The 14973-nt window shown below is 36.9% G+C and overlaps 1 protein-coding gene across 1 annotated transcript; it reads left to right on the forward strand.

Moving 5' to 3' along the window:
* The first annotated feature begins 680 nt into the window (after positions 1 to 680).
* Positions 681 to 14351, forward strand: LOC588966 (bifunctional methylenetetrahydrofolate dehydrogenase/cyclohydrolase, mitochondrial). The gene is made up of 6 exons (XM_788624.5): positions 681 to 826; positions 2090 to 2277; positions 6245 to 6520; positions 9004 to 9099; positions 10066 to 10299; positions 11052 to 14351. The coding sequence occupies exons 1-6, from the start codon at positions 753 to 755 to the stop codon at positions 11192 to 11194; spliced, it is 1011 nt and encodes a 336-aa protein (XP_793717.3). The 5' UTR covers positions 681 to 752; the 3' UTR covers positions 11195 to 14351.
* Positions 14352 to 14973: the final 622 nt, after the last annotated feature.

The raw sequence follows: 14973 nt of genomic DNA on the forward strand, positions 1-14973 counted from the left end.
GGGCGCATGTTATGGAGAGAAAAAAGGGGGACCGTATCAGAAGGGAAAAATACATTAGAAAGGGAAAGGATCACGTGAAAAGGCAGGGCACTCATCAGAGGTGAAAATGAGTATTTATGAGAAGGGGAGGGGGATCTTAATAAAAAGGAAAATAGGTACTTATCAAAGGTGATAAGGGGCACGTCAGAGGTAAAAAATTAGCATTTGAAAGAAGGGGAATTAGGGTCATTTGGCACAAAGGAAAAGGGGTACTAGTCAAAATACGGGCATCTCTCAAACTTAAATACGGGCCATTATCAGAGGTGAAGGGGGCACTTATCAGAGGTAAAAATGGGCACTTCATGTATCTGAAAACGGAGTTTCTAAAGATGAAAAGAGCACTTATGAGAATGGTAAAGAACACTTATTGCAAATTAAAAAGGGCACTTGAACGGAAGGAAAATTGGCACCTATCAGATTTTAATAGCGGAATTGATCAGATGTGAAAACGGGCGTTTATGAGAAAGGGAAGTGTCTTTTATTATAAGAAAAAAAAATGTGGTCACCTATCACAAAAAAGGGGTACGTGTCAAAGTAAAAATCGCACTTGTCAAAGTAAAAGGGGGCACTTTTCCTAGATGCTCTCTCGCGCGAGTACGTACCACACGCGCGCAGTACGTACGCCCGCGCGTCCGCAAGAGACTTCTGAAACTCAATTTTTCTCCGCCACCACAGTGTTTCTGTGTTACTGTTGCTGTTAAATCACAATCACAATGTTATCCCGTTTATTTCGATCTTGTGCACCTACATCTAGATGTATTCGGCAATTTTCAGGATCATGTGAGAGGTAAGTTGGGAGTATTTTTTAATGAAACAATTTGAACGTCACAAATTATATTTTAGGAATTGCGCATTCAGAACGCGTGCATACTGCCTCGTCGAGAACAGACACATGACATGTGTAGTACTTGTGCGTGCATTTTCTGGCCAGGCCAGCGCCAGCTATACTCGCCGACGGCCGAATAGTCGCATCGCCCTTTACGTGTACCTATGTACCGCAGGGAAGCTACCCGCAAGGCCACAACTATTGACAATTTCCAGGGACCATTGCAGGGGCTTGAAAGTTAAAACGTGGACATCTTATTCGTAAACGTTGAGTTAGTTAATGAAAGCAGAAAAAGTCGAGAATCAGACCATTGAGCGTTTGAAAGAAATTGTGATAAAGTGAAGAGAGCTGAGACTGCTGAGTCAACTTTTAAAGTTGTGTGAATGTGATGAGGCAGTGTTGTGGGGATTTGTGTTGTGTGCAGTCACGTCACTCTAATCACTAACAAAAAAAAATAACTTAATTATAAAAGGCAAAGTCCTCTCTTTTGCCTTTGAATTTAACATAAAATATGCATCAAAAAGCACCAAACATCATACATACATGTATCTACCTTTGAAATATTGTCCCACAGAAGCAGATAATTATAAAAGACAAATTTCAACAAATGAAATATTGCTTGAAAAGTTCTAAGTTCAAATTTCGGCGCTAGTTCACAAGGGTGATCATACTCTGACTCGGGCCTGGAGACTGGAGAGTACCCTACCATACACGTATAACAATCAACTAAATCTTCAAGAATTGTTCAAATAATAATGGTTATGATTTCAAAGTCGATATCTTTCTTACCTGTTTTGTATCAATTTTCCTATCTTTTTTGGCGTAGATCTATTTTTCCTAAAAAACAAAATAAATATACTTTCTCGAAGGTCTCACTACAAACCACTGTACAATACAAGTACATACCGCGATTAATGCATTATATGGTGCGTTGCGTGCGTGCGGTATGTACTTGTATTAATTTCTCCTTTTTTGAAAGTATGATCTTCCCTGGGCCAATCCCCTGTAGTCGGCAGAACACTTCTATGCATAGGAAGAAAAGCTGTGTTAGGAAGAGCAGTCGGATTCTTGTCCAGATGAACATGTATAATATTTTCTAACGGAGAAATGTAAGTTTAGAAGTTGTAAAATAAATCTTCGAATGTAGTCTAACTCAAGATATCAAAATGTACATTTTTAGGAAGTTCCCTATTCTATTTGGAATGTTTATTTTCATATGTACAGGTCTTTACCAGCCCAGATCATTGATGGGAAGAGGATAGCGGGAGATGTCTTGAAAGAAATCCGAGAAGAGACGGATGAATGGATTGCCCAAGGCAACAGAGCTCCACAGCTGACTGTGGTGCTCGTAGGAGAGGATCCAGCTAGTTCTGTCTATGTCAAGAACAAAGCCAAGGCTGCATCAAAAGCAGGTACCTATCATTCCAGCATTCATTTTGTAATTTCAGTGTTCAGACTAAAGATATAGGCCTATCTGTATTATTATAAAGACTGCTTAAAAACTAATGGCTTTATTTTCGGTAATCAGGTAGTCTTTATCACCATATATTGTTACTACTTCTAGACTATTTCATTTTTTAACTTGAGAATTTTAGAGACATACATGTAGTAGGCTATACATACAGTCAAACCTGTCTACAGCAACCGCCCTAGGAAAACACAAAAAGTGGTCTTTGTAGACTGATGGTCACTAAAGCAGGTTTGACTGTATTTGCATTAGGAACACTTTGATGTAGATTTTAAAATAGAAACCAATTTGAAACTTCTGTTATCAGAATATATATATAGCGGAAAAAATAACGGGTAAAGATGAAAAGAATGCACTATTGCATGTGTCAACTATCAGTGAACTGTTGACTTGTAGAAGTATCATCAAAGCTTCTTCTTCAACACGTGCAACTTGTCTGTTTACATTCATGCCAAACGTGGACTTTGGACATGCAGCTTGACTGGAAAATTCCATTCAGACTTTCCACAGTCCACACTATCAGGAAACAGGAATTCCTAAGTCTACCACGTGCATTCTCTCTTTCTCTCTCTATGTCTCTTTCTATTTGTATCTCTCTGTCTATCTCTGTCTCTCCCTGCCTCTGTCTCTCTCTGCCTCTGTCTCTCTCTGCCTCTGTCTCTCTCTGTCTCTGCCTCTCTCTCTGTCTCTCTACATCTGTCTCTCTTACCCCATTCACAGTGGTTTTGAAATTTGTAGCGGCGTTGTAGCGGAGCGGCGACACCGCCATAACACCGCTACAAATGCATTCACAGTAGAAAAGTTATCCCGCTGCAGCAGCGGGATAAATATCATGTACCCATTCACGCTGCAGCGGGTGATTTTTATTACCTCCGTAACAAACACGTGTATGCATGGCTCATGACCCGCGAGTGACCCCGATATGACCGGAAATACTTCAGCGCGGGGTTTTAGGGTAAACATGTCAAGTTGCTTTTTGTATCCTCGATCATATTACTTTTTAAAAAACTAGCATTTTTATTGCTTCCAGTCAGAATATTTTAATTTTTTGAAGTGTGAAATATTTTTATTTGGATAATTATAAATCTACATAATAATAAAATCAATTTGAATCCACTGGTTACTTTATTTCTATTTCACTTTATGTTCCCCATTGCTGGAGAAAAGAGGTCAGTGATAGGTAAGTAAACAAATCACACGTGTTTGTCGCGGTGTTATAGCGGAGAGCCTTCACACTGAGTAAACACCGCGACAGCAGCGGGACTGTCCCGCTGCTGTAGCTAGGCGAGCCTAGCGATAGTTTGTCGCGGCGTTATCGCGAGGCGGTGTTATCCCGCGATAGTTTATAACGGGTCCGAGCCTTCACACTGAAGACAACACCGCGACAGCAGCGGGACAGTCCCGCTGCTGTCGCGGTGTTTGAGGCCACTGTGAATGGGGTGTAAGTCTCTGTCTCTGTCTGTCTCTGTCTCTGTCTCTGTCCCCCTCTCTCTCTCTCTCTCTCTCTCTCTCGCTTTCTACATCTACATATATGTTCTCTTGGAACATTTATTTCAGGGGCGAAAAAAGAAGCGTTTTAGTCCTTACTATCATCCCTCGTGACAGCTCAGGGGACTTCCCTAGTGCTTTCACAAGATTTCCATTGAAGTTTCCCATATGAGTTCTAAAGAGGATAAAGGTATGGCACTGTCTGTTATTTACCCAACTCAAATCTCTGGGGGAGCAGGATAATGTGGAACATTTTCAATTGTACTTCAGGAAATGGAGACATGAATTTCGCAAAATGCTTAGATTGATAATTCACAATTTTCTGAGAATAATCAACCACTTTGCTTATTCAATGTAGGAGGATATATATACATGTAGCACATAGAAATTAAGTTTTTTTTTTTCATTATGTAACCCACTTTATATTTAAATACATGTATGATAGATTTTCATGAGCAAGAAAATGGGCAAAAAAATCTTTGATTTTATTTGAAAACAGGTTGTCTAAATTATTAAAAAAATGAGTTGTGGGTATACAGTATTTACTTAGCTAATTATTTATCTTTCAAAGATGTATGCATGTTTTGTTTTATATGCAGACATGGTAACCTACTGATATTGCTATCAACTATTAGAGTACATCTCTTCTAGGTAATCTTGAAATGAACTTTGAAATTAAGTTGCCCATTATCTTGTTCTACATGTACATTACATCAACACAGTTAAAGCAGAAAGACATTGCAGATGCCACAGCGATTCCTAGTTCTTCGTTTTGTATTGAAGACCTGTTCGACTTTCAGGTGTATGACCTGATAATAGTATAGTAGTAATGACTGCTATGAGAGACATAGTTGGTTTTATACACTCAAGGGGAGGTTACATGATCGTGCTACATGTATCGCCCCCAGGCGTGCCGAGGGGTGATAGCACGATCATGTAACCTCCCCGAGAGCCTATAAAAACGACTATGCCTCGAATATTAAAGCAGTCATTATAATTTTATATGATACCAAAAAGGGTCATAGAATACATGTGCGACTTAAACATGGTAATCAAGTTTGTTTACGCTATCGAGACCAATAGTCTTAATAGGGTGTCTGATCGCGCACCACTCCGGTTTGTGTGCTAAAATCCTTCCCATTGAGATGCCCAAACCGGTCAATAGTCTTTTGAAAAGTGCCCTAGGGCTTTTTTCAAAAGACTATTGACCGGTTTTGGCATTTCAATTTCGACCAATCAGATGGCTAGATTTCTTAAGTGAGGTATATAATATTTGATATGCCATGCAAATATGTCACAGTCTTACATGTACAATATGTAAAGTTCATTATTTATGTGAGTAAAAGTGTAACTTCCCATTATGTACATGTAGTTGTACAGAAGAAAAAAATGTCTGTATGAAAATTTAAAAAAAAATCATTTAATAAACAAAATGCGTATGGAGGGCCATCAGCTGTGTTTTTTAACTTTTCATTATGAAGGAAAAGATGATGTTTTGCATTTTAGTAATAGAGGGGTGCAATATTCTGCTGATACAGCACATACCATACATGGGACAGACCCTATACAATAGGAGTTCAGTCTCTAGCTGCAGCGGCTATGAGTCTAAAGTCCTTTTTTAATCATGGAAAATTCCAGACCTTGACATCTGTTTATAATGCATTGCTCATCTAATCTAGGCAATGGATAATGCAATATTGTACAAACTGTAGTTAGATAAGCACTGTACAAATACATGCTCTATCCTGGTAGGGAGTTTGATCTTTGAGTTTAAAAATACACCTCGAGTGGATCTTTACTTCCAGTTGATTTCCATGATATATATTAATTTTTATTTATTTAACTACCAGGAAGATAACATCAAACAATTAACATACATAGTAAATGACAGCATACAACAATGTAAATGGGAACAATCGTAATAAGAGATAATATGAACAACAACCAACCAATTTGTGATCTGTCTCTTGTCATTATCTCAGTTGACAGGAATCATGAAAATACATCCCTAAAAACCTCTCAATCTCTTAACCTTGAAAAATATGAAACTGTTTTTGTTTACTCGATATAACTCAGTACCCTACACTATTCAATTTTTCATTCACATACATTTATGATTCAGTGGCAAAGAAAATGTACATGTAAACTCTCATACAAATAGCCAGTGCTGAATGAGCAAAGGAATGCATTTAGATGGATCGTGGAAATCAGAAAAAAACAATACAAAACACTAAAAATGGGTAATGTTTGATGATTGCTGTGCCTGAATACATTTAGCAAAACAAGATGTTTTTTGGAAGCCTGCCCTCATTGACTTTTAACAAGGATAGTTGATTATTCTGAAGTAAAATAACTATTGACAATGGTCATTAATTATAATTATCATTTGTAAAATAAATATTGATTTGCTTTCTCAAATAAAGGTATCACTTCAACCACGATCACGAAACCTGCGACCATTTCTGAGAAAGAGCTTCTAGCGATCGTAGATGACCTCAACCAGGATCCCAACGTCGATGGCATCCTGGTCCAGCTCCCGGTCCCACCTCACATGGATGAGAGGACGATCTGTGATTCAGTCATACCGGAGAAAGATGTAGATGGGTTCAACATGGTCAATATTGGCAGACTGTGTTTAGACTTGCCTTCCGTCATCCCTGCTACACCGTATGGTATATGGGAACTCATCAAGCGATCAGGTGAGTTAGTAAATGATGAACATTGGTAGGGTGCGTTTAGACTTGCCCTACATGTATAGGCATTGCAACAACATTTCATCTTTGTATCTTACGAATAAAGCTCCAGTTGGAACTGCTAAACCACAGAATATAACTGAAATATTGAGTGCTTCCTGTGAGGTCATGGTTGTGGGTCATTATTGCAAACTAAAATGTACATGTCCAATCCTGGTTTTAATAGTATGGTTTGATAATCAGTGAAGGAACACTTGATTACCAGACCAACACTTCCCTATCCAAACAATAGAAACTATTAGAATTGCATAATAAGTACTGTTATCATTACATCACTGATTAGCAGGAAGGATAAACAGTTCATATCTGTTTAAGTTACAAACCAGGTTGTTTTGTTGATCCAGTTGTCGAGGAATGTGGATTATATTTCCTGGAAATAAATTTTTTTGACAATAAGCCTTAAAGCCCCTCTAAAGTGTTCGGAGCCCCATATTCGTCAAAAATTTGACGGCAAAGTTTCACTCAAATTGTATCATACCGGTACTGTGAAAGAGGTTGTCATTCAGTTCAGTTCAGTTTATTGAATTCCATCTTTAAAAACATTTTTACAAAGTAAAAACGTGCAATTTCATGTACAATATAATACATAAATTGGGATAGTATATACATTTGAAATGAATTAATACAAAACAGAATAAGGCACAGCTGTAAAAAAAACCAAGAAAAGGTTTTGTCTGGACAGCTTCCTATCAAATACACCAGTTTACAGTTGTGTGCGCCATTTTAAACAAAGCTAATGACCTAGGAGTCATGTATTTATGCGTAAATTAAGATTGCGCCCATGCAAATAATGATGACATCACTGCCTGCGCGCTGCGTTGTGCGCGCACATCATCATTTGCATGGGCGCAATTTTAATTTACGCATAAATACCAGAGGTCAGAGGTTATTGGCCCCAATTTTGGGGCCAATGACCCGAGGTCAACTGTCTGCACATGCGCACTGATACAACTGTAAACTGGTGTATTAGATATAATAAACATAGTAAGAAAACAAGTAGCAAGTAAAGTTTCGGATAGTATCATTCAGAAATTGCATAACAACCGGCACAAACCCAGTACATGAAATACAACATGGTAGGATGAAAAAGTCAGAAGATAGCAAAGGGGAAGAATGAAAGAGAGAGAGAGAGAGAAAGAGAGAGGGGTAATAAGCTAGATAAATACATTCAGTGAGAGTCATGCGCAATCAAGAAACTTTTGAGATTACATTTAAGACACACTTCTGCAAAGATTTCTTCCTAAAAAGTGTGTTTGAAGACAAATGTTGATAAAAGAATTCATAATTTAGTTTTTCTGTTTTACGCAGGAAACCTTAATTTTGTATTCTTTCATCGATATTCGACTTCAAACACATTTGTTTTGAAAATGCAGAAATGTGTCTTGAATGACATCCTCTTTCACATTATGATGAAATTTTGCCATCAAATTGATAGGGCTCTCAGCACTATAGAGGGGCTTTAAGCAGTGGACAGTACTATAAAGTTTAGGGAGTACACATATGAAATAGAATCAATTTGTAATTTTTGCAATATTATGTAAAATATTGTGAATCGTAAATTAATGGTGAATGCATCAAAACATATTCACATTGTATTCAAGTTACTCTGCCCATTTCTTCTCAAATACTCCTCCAAATCATGGGCTTTAATTTTTGCAGAATTGCTCATGTTACAGATTCTGTGTTAGAGAACGGAAACTTGTGTGGGAATAAAAGTTCATTTGGAACTTCAACAAGTGCTGTATGTCTTGCTGACTGCTGAGAAAGCATGTGTTTGCTTTAAAGTAAGCATCCAGGGGACTGATGGCTAAAAGTCCTCTCTGAGGGACTTGTTAATGAATAGATTAATGCCTTACTAAAGGGCACTAGCGCATCGACTTGGTTTCAAAACGGAACCTCCCGGTTACGAAACCACTGCTCTACCACTGAGCCTCCTCTTTGTACACTGCTCGGTACCACATTCATTTATATATCCTCAAGCTTCAGTATGTAGTTCATAGTGTTGGCTTCAGCACTGGTTTAGACTGGTTCGTATTGTATACCTGATACACGAGTATGAATTTCAATGCAGTCACCAATAGAATGTTCATGTAGTCTCATTAGCAGACTCCTTGACAGCGACACTATGTATGGACTCTAGGGGCTTACATTAAGTTAAGCTCAACACCATGTTTCTTTGAGTACAATATTGGAATTGACAAAAGAAAGCAATTAACAACACTAAAAGGTAAACTCTGCTTGAAACACACACACACAACAATTATTTTGAAATATAGCAGTATTTTCTCTGGAAATGTTATGATACTGCAGATTGAACAAAGAACATTGGAAATCTTTTAATGCATTGTGTGGCACATCGCCAATAACTGTAGGATGATACTATTCATTGAACTCTTACAATGTTTTAATTAATTCCTTTCAATGTTCAGGTATTGATTTGTTTGGCAAGAATGCTGTCGTCTGTGGAAGATCAAAGAACGTTGGAATGCCGATTGCAACATTGATGAATGCTGATGGAGCGCATGGTAAGTATGGTTTTAGAACCAAAATCAGCTGTTATGTAATAAATCTTTATATCTCTAGAAAAAGGCAATTTACACACTTATAAGTTTTACAATATTACGACAAATTTGAGATTTTTCAAAGAAAAGGTTGGGTTCTGGTAAAGATGAAAGTATTTTTTATTTTCATGTCAGTTCGGAATGAGATTTTTTTTAAAAGAAATGCTTATCATTATTCCTCATAGTCAGATTTATATGGAGAAAAGAGGCTGGAGAATTGGGACCAAACAGGATTCATGCCATATTTCAGGCCTGATTATACCCGATTTAAATCGGTTTCCCAATTTATTTATATTTTCTGATTTTTTTTCCTGATTAAAAAAAAAAGAAAAACAAAATTTGCCTGATTTGTTTGTTCTTCTTTTTTCCCCCTGATTTTCGCATATTTCTCTATTTTTCTCTATTATCTATTTTTCTTTATTTTTTCCCAATTTTCTTACTCAAAAGGGGGGAATGTTGTTAGATGCCATTTTTTTTCCCCCGAGTCGTCTTTTTAATTTTTTTTACCCACTCAAGGGGGAGGGGGGCGTGGTTGAGGGAACCCCTGATATTTGTGTGTAGTCCAATAATCAAATTGATGGTTGTACTTGTAGTGCACTTTGTTTCTGCAAGACTTGAGTCAATTTTTCTATGATGATTCTAAAACCTCATAATACATTCCGATTATGGACTACGAAATCAATCTTTCCTCATTAATTCCAAACATGAAAATTTTATGACCTGGGCCCTGTCTTATAAAGAGTTGATATTAATCGCAACTATGTACATAAGTGATAAAAGATTTGAAGACTTGCGATTGATTTGAATAAATGGTTATTATTTGTAAGACAGGAGCCAGGAGTCCAACACTCAAATTCATCTTAAAAGAAAACACTTGTACGTTAACTAAGTACTAACCTTGATTTGCCCTTGCTTTGGTTCTGATTACAGCCTCCGGTATGGGAATGGATGCTACCGTCACCCTATGCCATCGCTACACTCCACCAGAGCAGTTGAATCGCTTTGTAAAGTCCGCTGATATCATTGTGATAGCTTGTGGTGTACCGAACCTCATCGGTGGTGACATGGTGAAGGAAGGTGTGGCGGTCATCGACGTCGGGATCAACAGGGTTAAAGATGAGAAGACGGGGAAGTTCAAGCTGGTCGGGGATGTCAATTATGAAGGTAAGAGAGATAATTTAAAGCCTCACTGTACTACTCGTAGCTGCTCGCTCCCTCTATATAGAAACAATGCATAATCGGTGACCATTGGTCCCCCATGATCCTCTTTTTCTTATGTTAATTGAGAGCTGAGTTGATGAGAAAGCCACCTGTCAGTGACCACCCTGGGTGGTCTAATCTGTCATAGCCAATTACTACAAATGGGCTTTAAAAGGGAAGTGAGTGGGAATGAAAAGGAGGCAAAGGTTTTCGAAATCACGTTACTCCTGGGAATGTTATTTTCATTTCTCTTCAGGATTACTAAAAATAAAAAGAATAAAACCTGCATGATAATTAATCTTTATTCATATAGCGCTTGATAGGGAATACCGTCTCTAATCGTTTTACAGATATTATTATTAACCCCCTCATCAGATTCATAATCATTTCTAGGAAAAGAAAGTATGTCAAAAATATTTTTTAGAACTTTTGTTACTATTCACCTCATTGGTGTGCAGTTTTCATTATCTTTGGAAACATATGGTATAAATGATGAGGGGTGGGCAGGTGGGCCGCAACACCAGGGTTTCCCCCTTGTGTAGTGGGTTCTTAACATGCAAATGTGGTAACTCTCCTCTATACATGGCCTCCATTTAATGTCCCATCCGATGGACGGATGTTTGAAATCTTCGAAATTGCCCATTTATGTAATTCCTTACAATACAGTGTACCTAATATAACGTTGAGTATTTGTGTGTACTTTGTTTACTTCACAGAGGTATCTCAGAAGGCCAGTTACATCACACCAGTCCCCGGTGGTGTAGGACCCATGACAGTAGCCATGTTGATGAAGAACACCATGGAAGCAGCTAAGAGGAACATTCAACGACAAGCCCAGGCAGCTTCATCAAGCAGTTGATTTACAGACATACATCTTCAGTATTAAGACCCAATATAGACATGGTACAGTCAAACCTGTCTAGAGCGACTGCCCAAGGGAAACTGTCACACAAAAAGTGGTCTCTGTAGACAGGTTCCTTTAATATATGTTTCAATGAGAAACCATTTTCAAGGGAAACAAAAAATGTGGTCTTTGTAGACAGGTGGTCCTTGAAGACAGGTGGTCACTAAAGCAGGTTTGACTGTACCAGCTAGAAACAAGTCTGGGGAGAAGATGTTCCAACATCCGTTTATCAGAAAACCTCTATATTTCGACATTTTGTTCATGTTTGTGTGGCGTGTGTGAGCTCTAGCTAGGATGCTGCAGAATAAACAATAATTTGTCATGAGCCTGGTTGAACGGCAAGACTGGATGCGATTCAGTGTAAAATATATACATTTCTGTTCACAGAAGCTCTTTTAAGATTTTGGGGTTGTATAAGTGTGATTTTCTCACAGTGATATTGAAGTATTTTTTTTGTTTTTTAACAGAGATCTTTTCCAATGTATGAGAGCAGCTTTCAAGAGCTTAAACGCTCAATACTTCCGTGTATTTTTTTTTGTTATTTATCTTTCCTTTCTTTACAAAACCAAGAGATGAAAAAAGTACCAAAGTTTGTGTTTGTGCCCTTTTGCTCAGCTCATGACAAATTGTTACATTTAGCCTGCCATACACCAATTGTTTGAACATAGGGCGAATCCTTAGATCTTTGCCAGTTGTTAATCCTTTTTCAGAAAGCGTAGTGGAGAGGAAAGATTCTGTTAGGGCACTTTGTAATTGGACAGTAGAATCACTCTTTCATTCTCCCTCCCTTTGTCAATTGCCCTCTCAGACCCCTCTGTGAGAGAATTAGATGTGTATTCCTGAGTCATTCATTATTTTGTATGGTTACTGTAAAAATATTTATCATACAACTTGCTCTTAACATATAGTGCCGCAACTTTATACATACTGCAATAATGTATTTATGGAATTCAAAATTGATGCAAGAAGTTTGCCAGATTTACTTAGAGAAATTACTCAGAAAGACAAAAATTCAAATCTGAATTAGTATCGACTTCTCTATTAACAATATATATATATATTTATCTTATCATTATTTATATAATGTCAGATATTTTTGAAGAATATATATGTTTTGAAGGTCTAATATTTCATCAAAGGATAGCTCTTTTTTATTATGATAGTGTGTTTTGGCAAACCTTTGGCCAGTTGGCATGAAACTTTCACAAATATCTCAAGTGGTTGGGAGTTTTGACATTTTCATTTGGCGTAATATTTGAATGACGACACAATTTGCAATTCATGACATTTTCAGGAGAAGTTTCATATTTTTCAGGAACAGAATTTGATAAGTCCATGGATGGTCATTGGTGTGATATGAGCTATTTTGCTGGGTCACTATAAAGGAAAGAACAATAAATATTAACCCTACACCAATCTTTTAATAATAATAATAATAATAATAATAGGTCACATTTATAACGCGCCTAATACATTGTTTCTAGGCGCAGTGGTGCTGTTGTCCCAGCAGCCATTAAGTGAAGCAATGTCCTTACACGAAATAAAGCCAGGACGACAGCACCAAGAATACACAATATTATTCAGTACAAAATAACATTATGTTACGTTATGTTACGTTACAAAATCAAAATTACAGTTGTTACGAATAAATGAATAAATCAACTTAATCTAACTTAAATTGTGCTAACCCTGTATTGATAGTGATTGAGTGTAGATAGTGAACTAGCTGATATAGATGTAGTTTTGTTATAAATATTGAATCAATGTGGATCTATTTTTCTATCAGATATAGTATATTGATAGTTTCAATACTTAGGAATTATTTCAGCATCCATTGAGCTTTTTAGCTCAATTTGTGGCATGATAAGAAGAAAGTTCTATCCAATCATGAATTAAATTCCACTTTACATAAACGCTAATTTATGTGATTTCTAAATGACATGTGACGTCTTTTTTAGGAATTTAATTGTTGATTTAGGAATTAATTTAGGCATAGAGAAACTTTTCTCAATTATATTTTATCTGTTGAAAGCCAGAAGGGTATAGTATTATTGAGAGTGATAAACTTTTACACACCCTTAAAACTCTAACTGACAATTTCATCTTAGCTAAATAATGATGTGCTATTTCTGAGATGCCAACTTTCGGGGGCCTCCTTTTTCCTTTTTCTTTTGGGGAATATTTTCCTCATTTTATGAGTCACCTCTTTGTATTATTATCTGGCTTTAGCATGGCTGCCATTATGGCGCTCAAGCATTTCAAGGAATTAATTCATGCCAGGTGTTGTCAGGTATTGGTATTCTTCAAATCAATCTAATAAATAGACATGTCTTGCATGAAGTTTTGGATTGTTAAACAGAATCAGCATGTCCTATAGTGTATATTATCTGACTTTGGCTGAAGAGGTTTCTTTCATAATATAAACCCCTCAAAAGAGTTTGGGAAGTCAAGTTGATCAATTATAGCTCTTTTATCCCATGCCTAAAAAATCATAACAAATGGCATATCATTTTAAAAAGGAATAAACAGACTTTCTAATGATACTAAACACAGTGATGATCATACCAGGGCAAGAGAGGTATAATCAACATACTTGATATTCCAAACTTTTTAAAGGATTTACATGTATATATTTTGACATCTTGAAAATGCACTTGATAATTTCTTTGCCAAAATAACATTGCAGTGGTTTCCTTCTGTGCTTTGAAAAAAGATCTCTTGACTGCTAGGGTGTGTAATGGATTTATTTTTCACTTTCTAAAGTTTTTCTAAAATTTTTAACTTAAAAATGGAGTAATAATCCTTCTGTTAAATTCATGTTCAGTCCAGAATATTGAGATCCCGCAGTCTTAGCAGAATGCTCTAAATTTGTTTTCAGTTGTGTCAGAAAATACTTAATGTCTTGCGTTATTGCAATGGGGTATTGATGGGGCAATGATTTGTTTGAATGTCACAGGCCTTGGGGAAGATTTTTCTCATATGATTGCGACATGTATCTTGGCATTACGACCATAATGTTGATGCCATTTTATTTTCTTTATTTTGTGAAAGTTTACTAACATTTTGTGTTTTATGCAAATAAATGGTGCAAAAAAAAACACCTAACCTCAAATTGTGTGTTGATACTGTTATATTTGCTGTATCATGATGAATTTAGTTTTTTATGTTCTGGAGAGTTAGGTGAAAAGTGAAGGCGAGTTTGCGCTAAAGAGTCCCAAAGTTTTGTCAAAAATTGTCAAGATTGCTATTTCCAGAATATTTTGTGCTAAACAATGGCATGGTGATCACACCTGCCCCAAACACTGAATTAATTTTGCGGTGAACCTTGTGTGCAGGTTCTGTTGTTTAGAAACAGTAACCTGGGCAGCGTTTCGTAAGTATAAGTGCACTGACGGACAGCACATAGAAACGTATGAAGTTTAACAGGACTAGTGAATATGATGATAGTAGCACTTTGGCATTCTATTCATTGGAATGAAATGTGATCAAACAGCTACAGTGGGCCTCAACAAAAATTAACAGCCAAAATTTGGGGGGGGGGGGGGGGGTCGAGTTGAAAAAGGTTGAGAAGCGGACCTGAGGAGGATTCATCTCATTTGATAGAAGAAATTGATGAAAAAAATTTCTGTGTGGACCATTTTTCACATTGTGAGACTTAACATTGTCATTTCAGTATTGCAAGTCAACTTACTAAATTATTCAAAATTATACTTTGAAGGTACAGTCTGTTATGA

The sequence above is a fragment of the Strongylocentrotus purpuratus genome, unplaced genomic scaffold, assembly GCF_000002235.5.
Source record: "Strongylocentrotus purpuratus isolate Spur 01 unplaced genomic scaffold, Spur_5.0 spur5_scaffold_10, whole genome shotgun sequence".
NCBI lineage: Eukaryota > Metazoa > Echinodermata > Echinoidea > Camarodonta > Strongylocentrotidae > Strongylocentrotus > Strongylocentrotus purpuratus.

What these genes read in the sequence shown, in the direction of transcription:
- LOC588966 (XM_788624.5), top strand. Translation starts at nt 753, where the DNA reads ATGTTATCCCGTTTATTTCGATCTTGTGCACCTACATCTAGATGTATT. An exon ending in CAAGGCTGCATCAAAAGCAG is followed by an intron (nt 2,278 to 6,244) that starts GTACCTATCATT and finishes TCTCAAATAAAG; the next exon opens with GTATCACTTCAACCACGATC. An exon ending in CGGGGATGTCAATTATGAAG is followed by an intron (nt 10,300 to 11,051) that starts GTAAGAGAGATA and finishes TTTACTTCACAG; the next exon opens with AGGTATCTCAGAAGGCCAGT.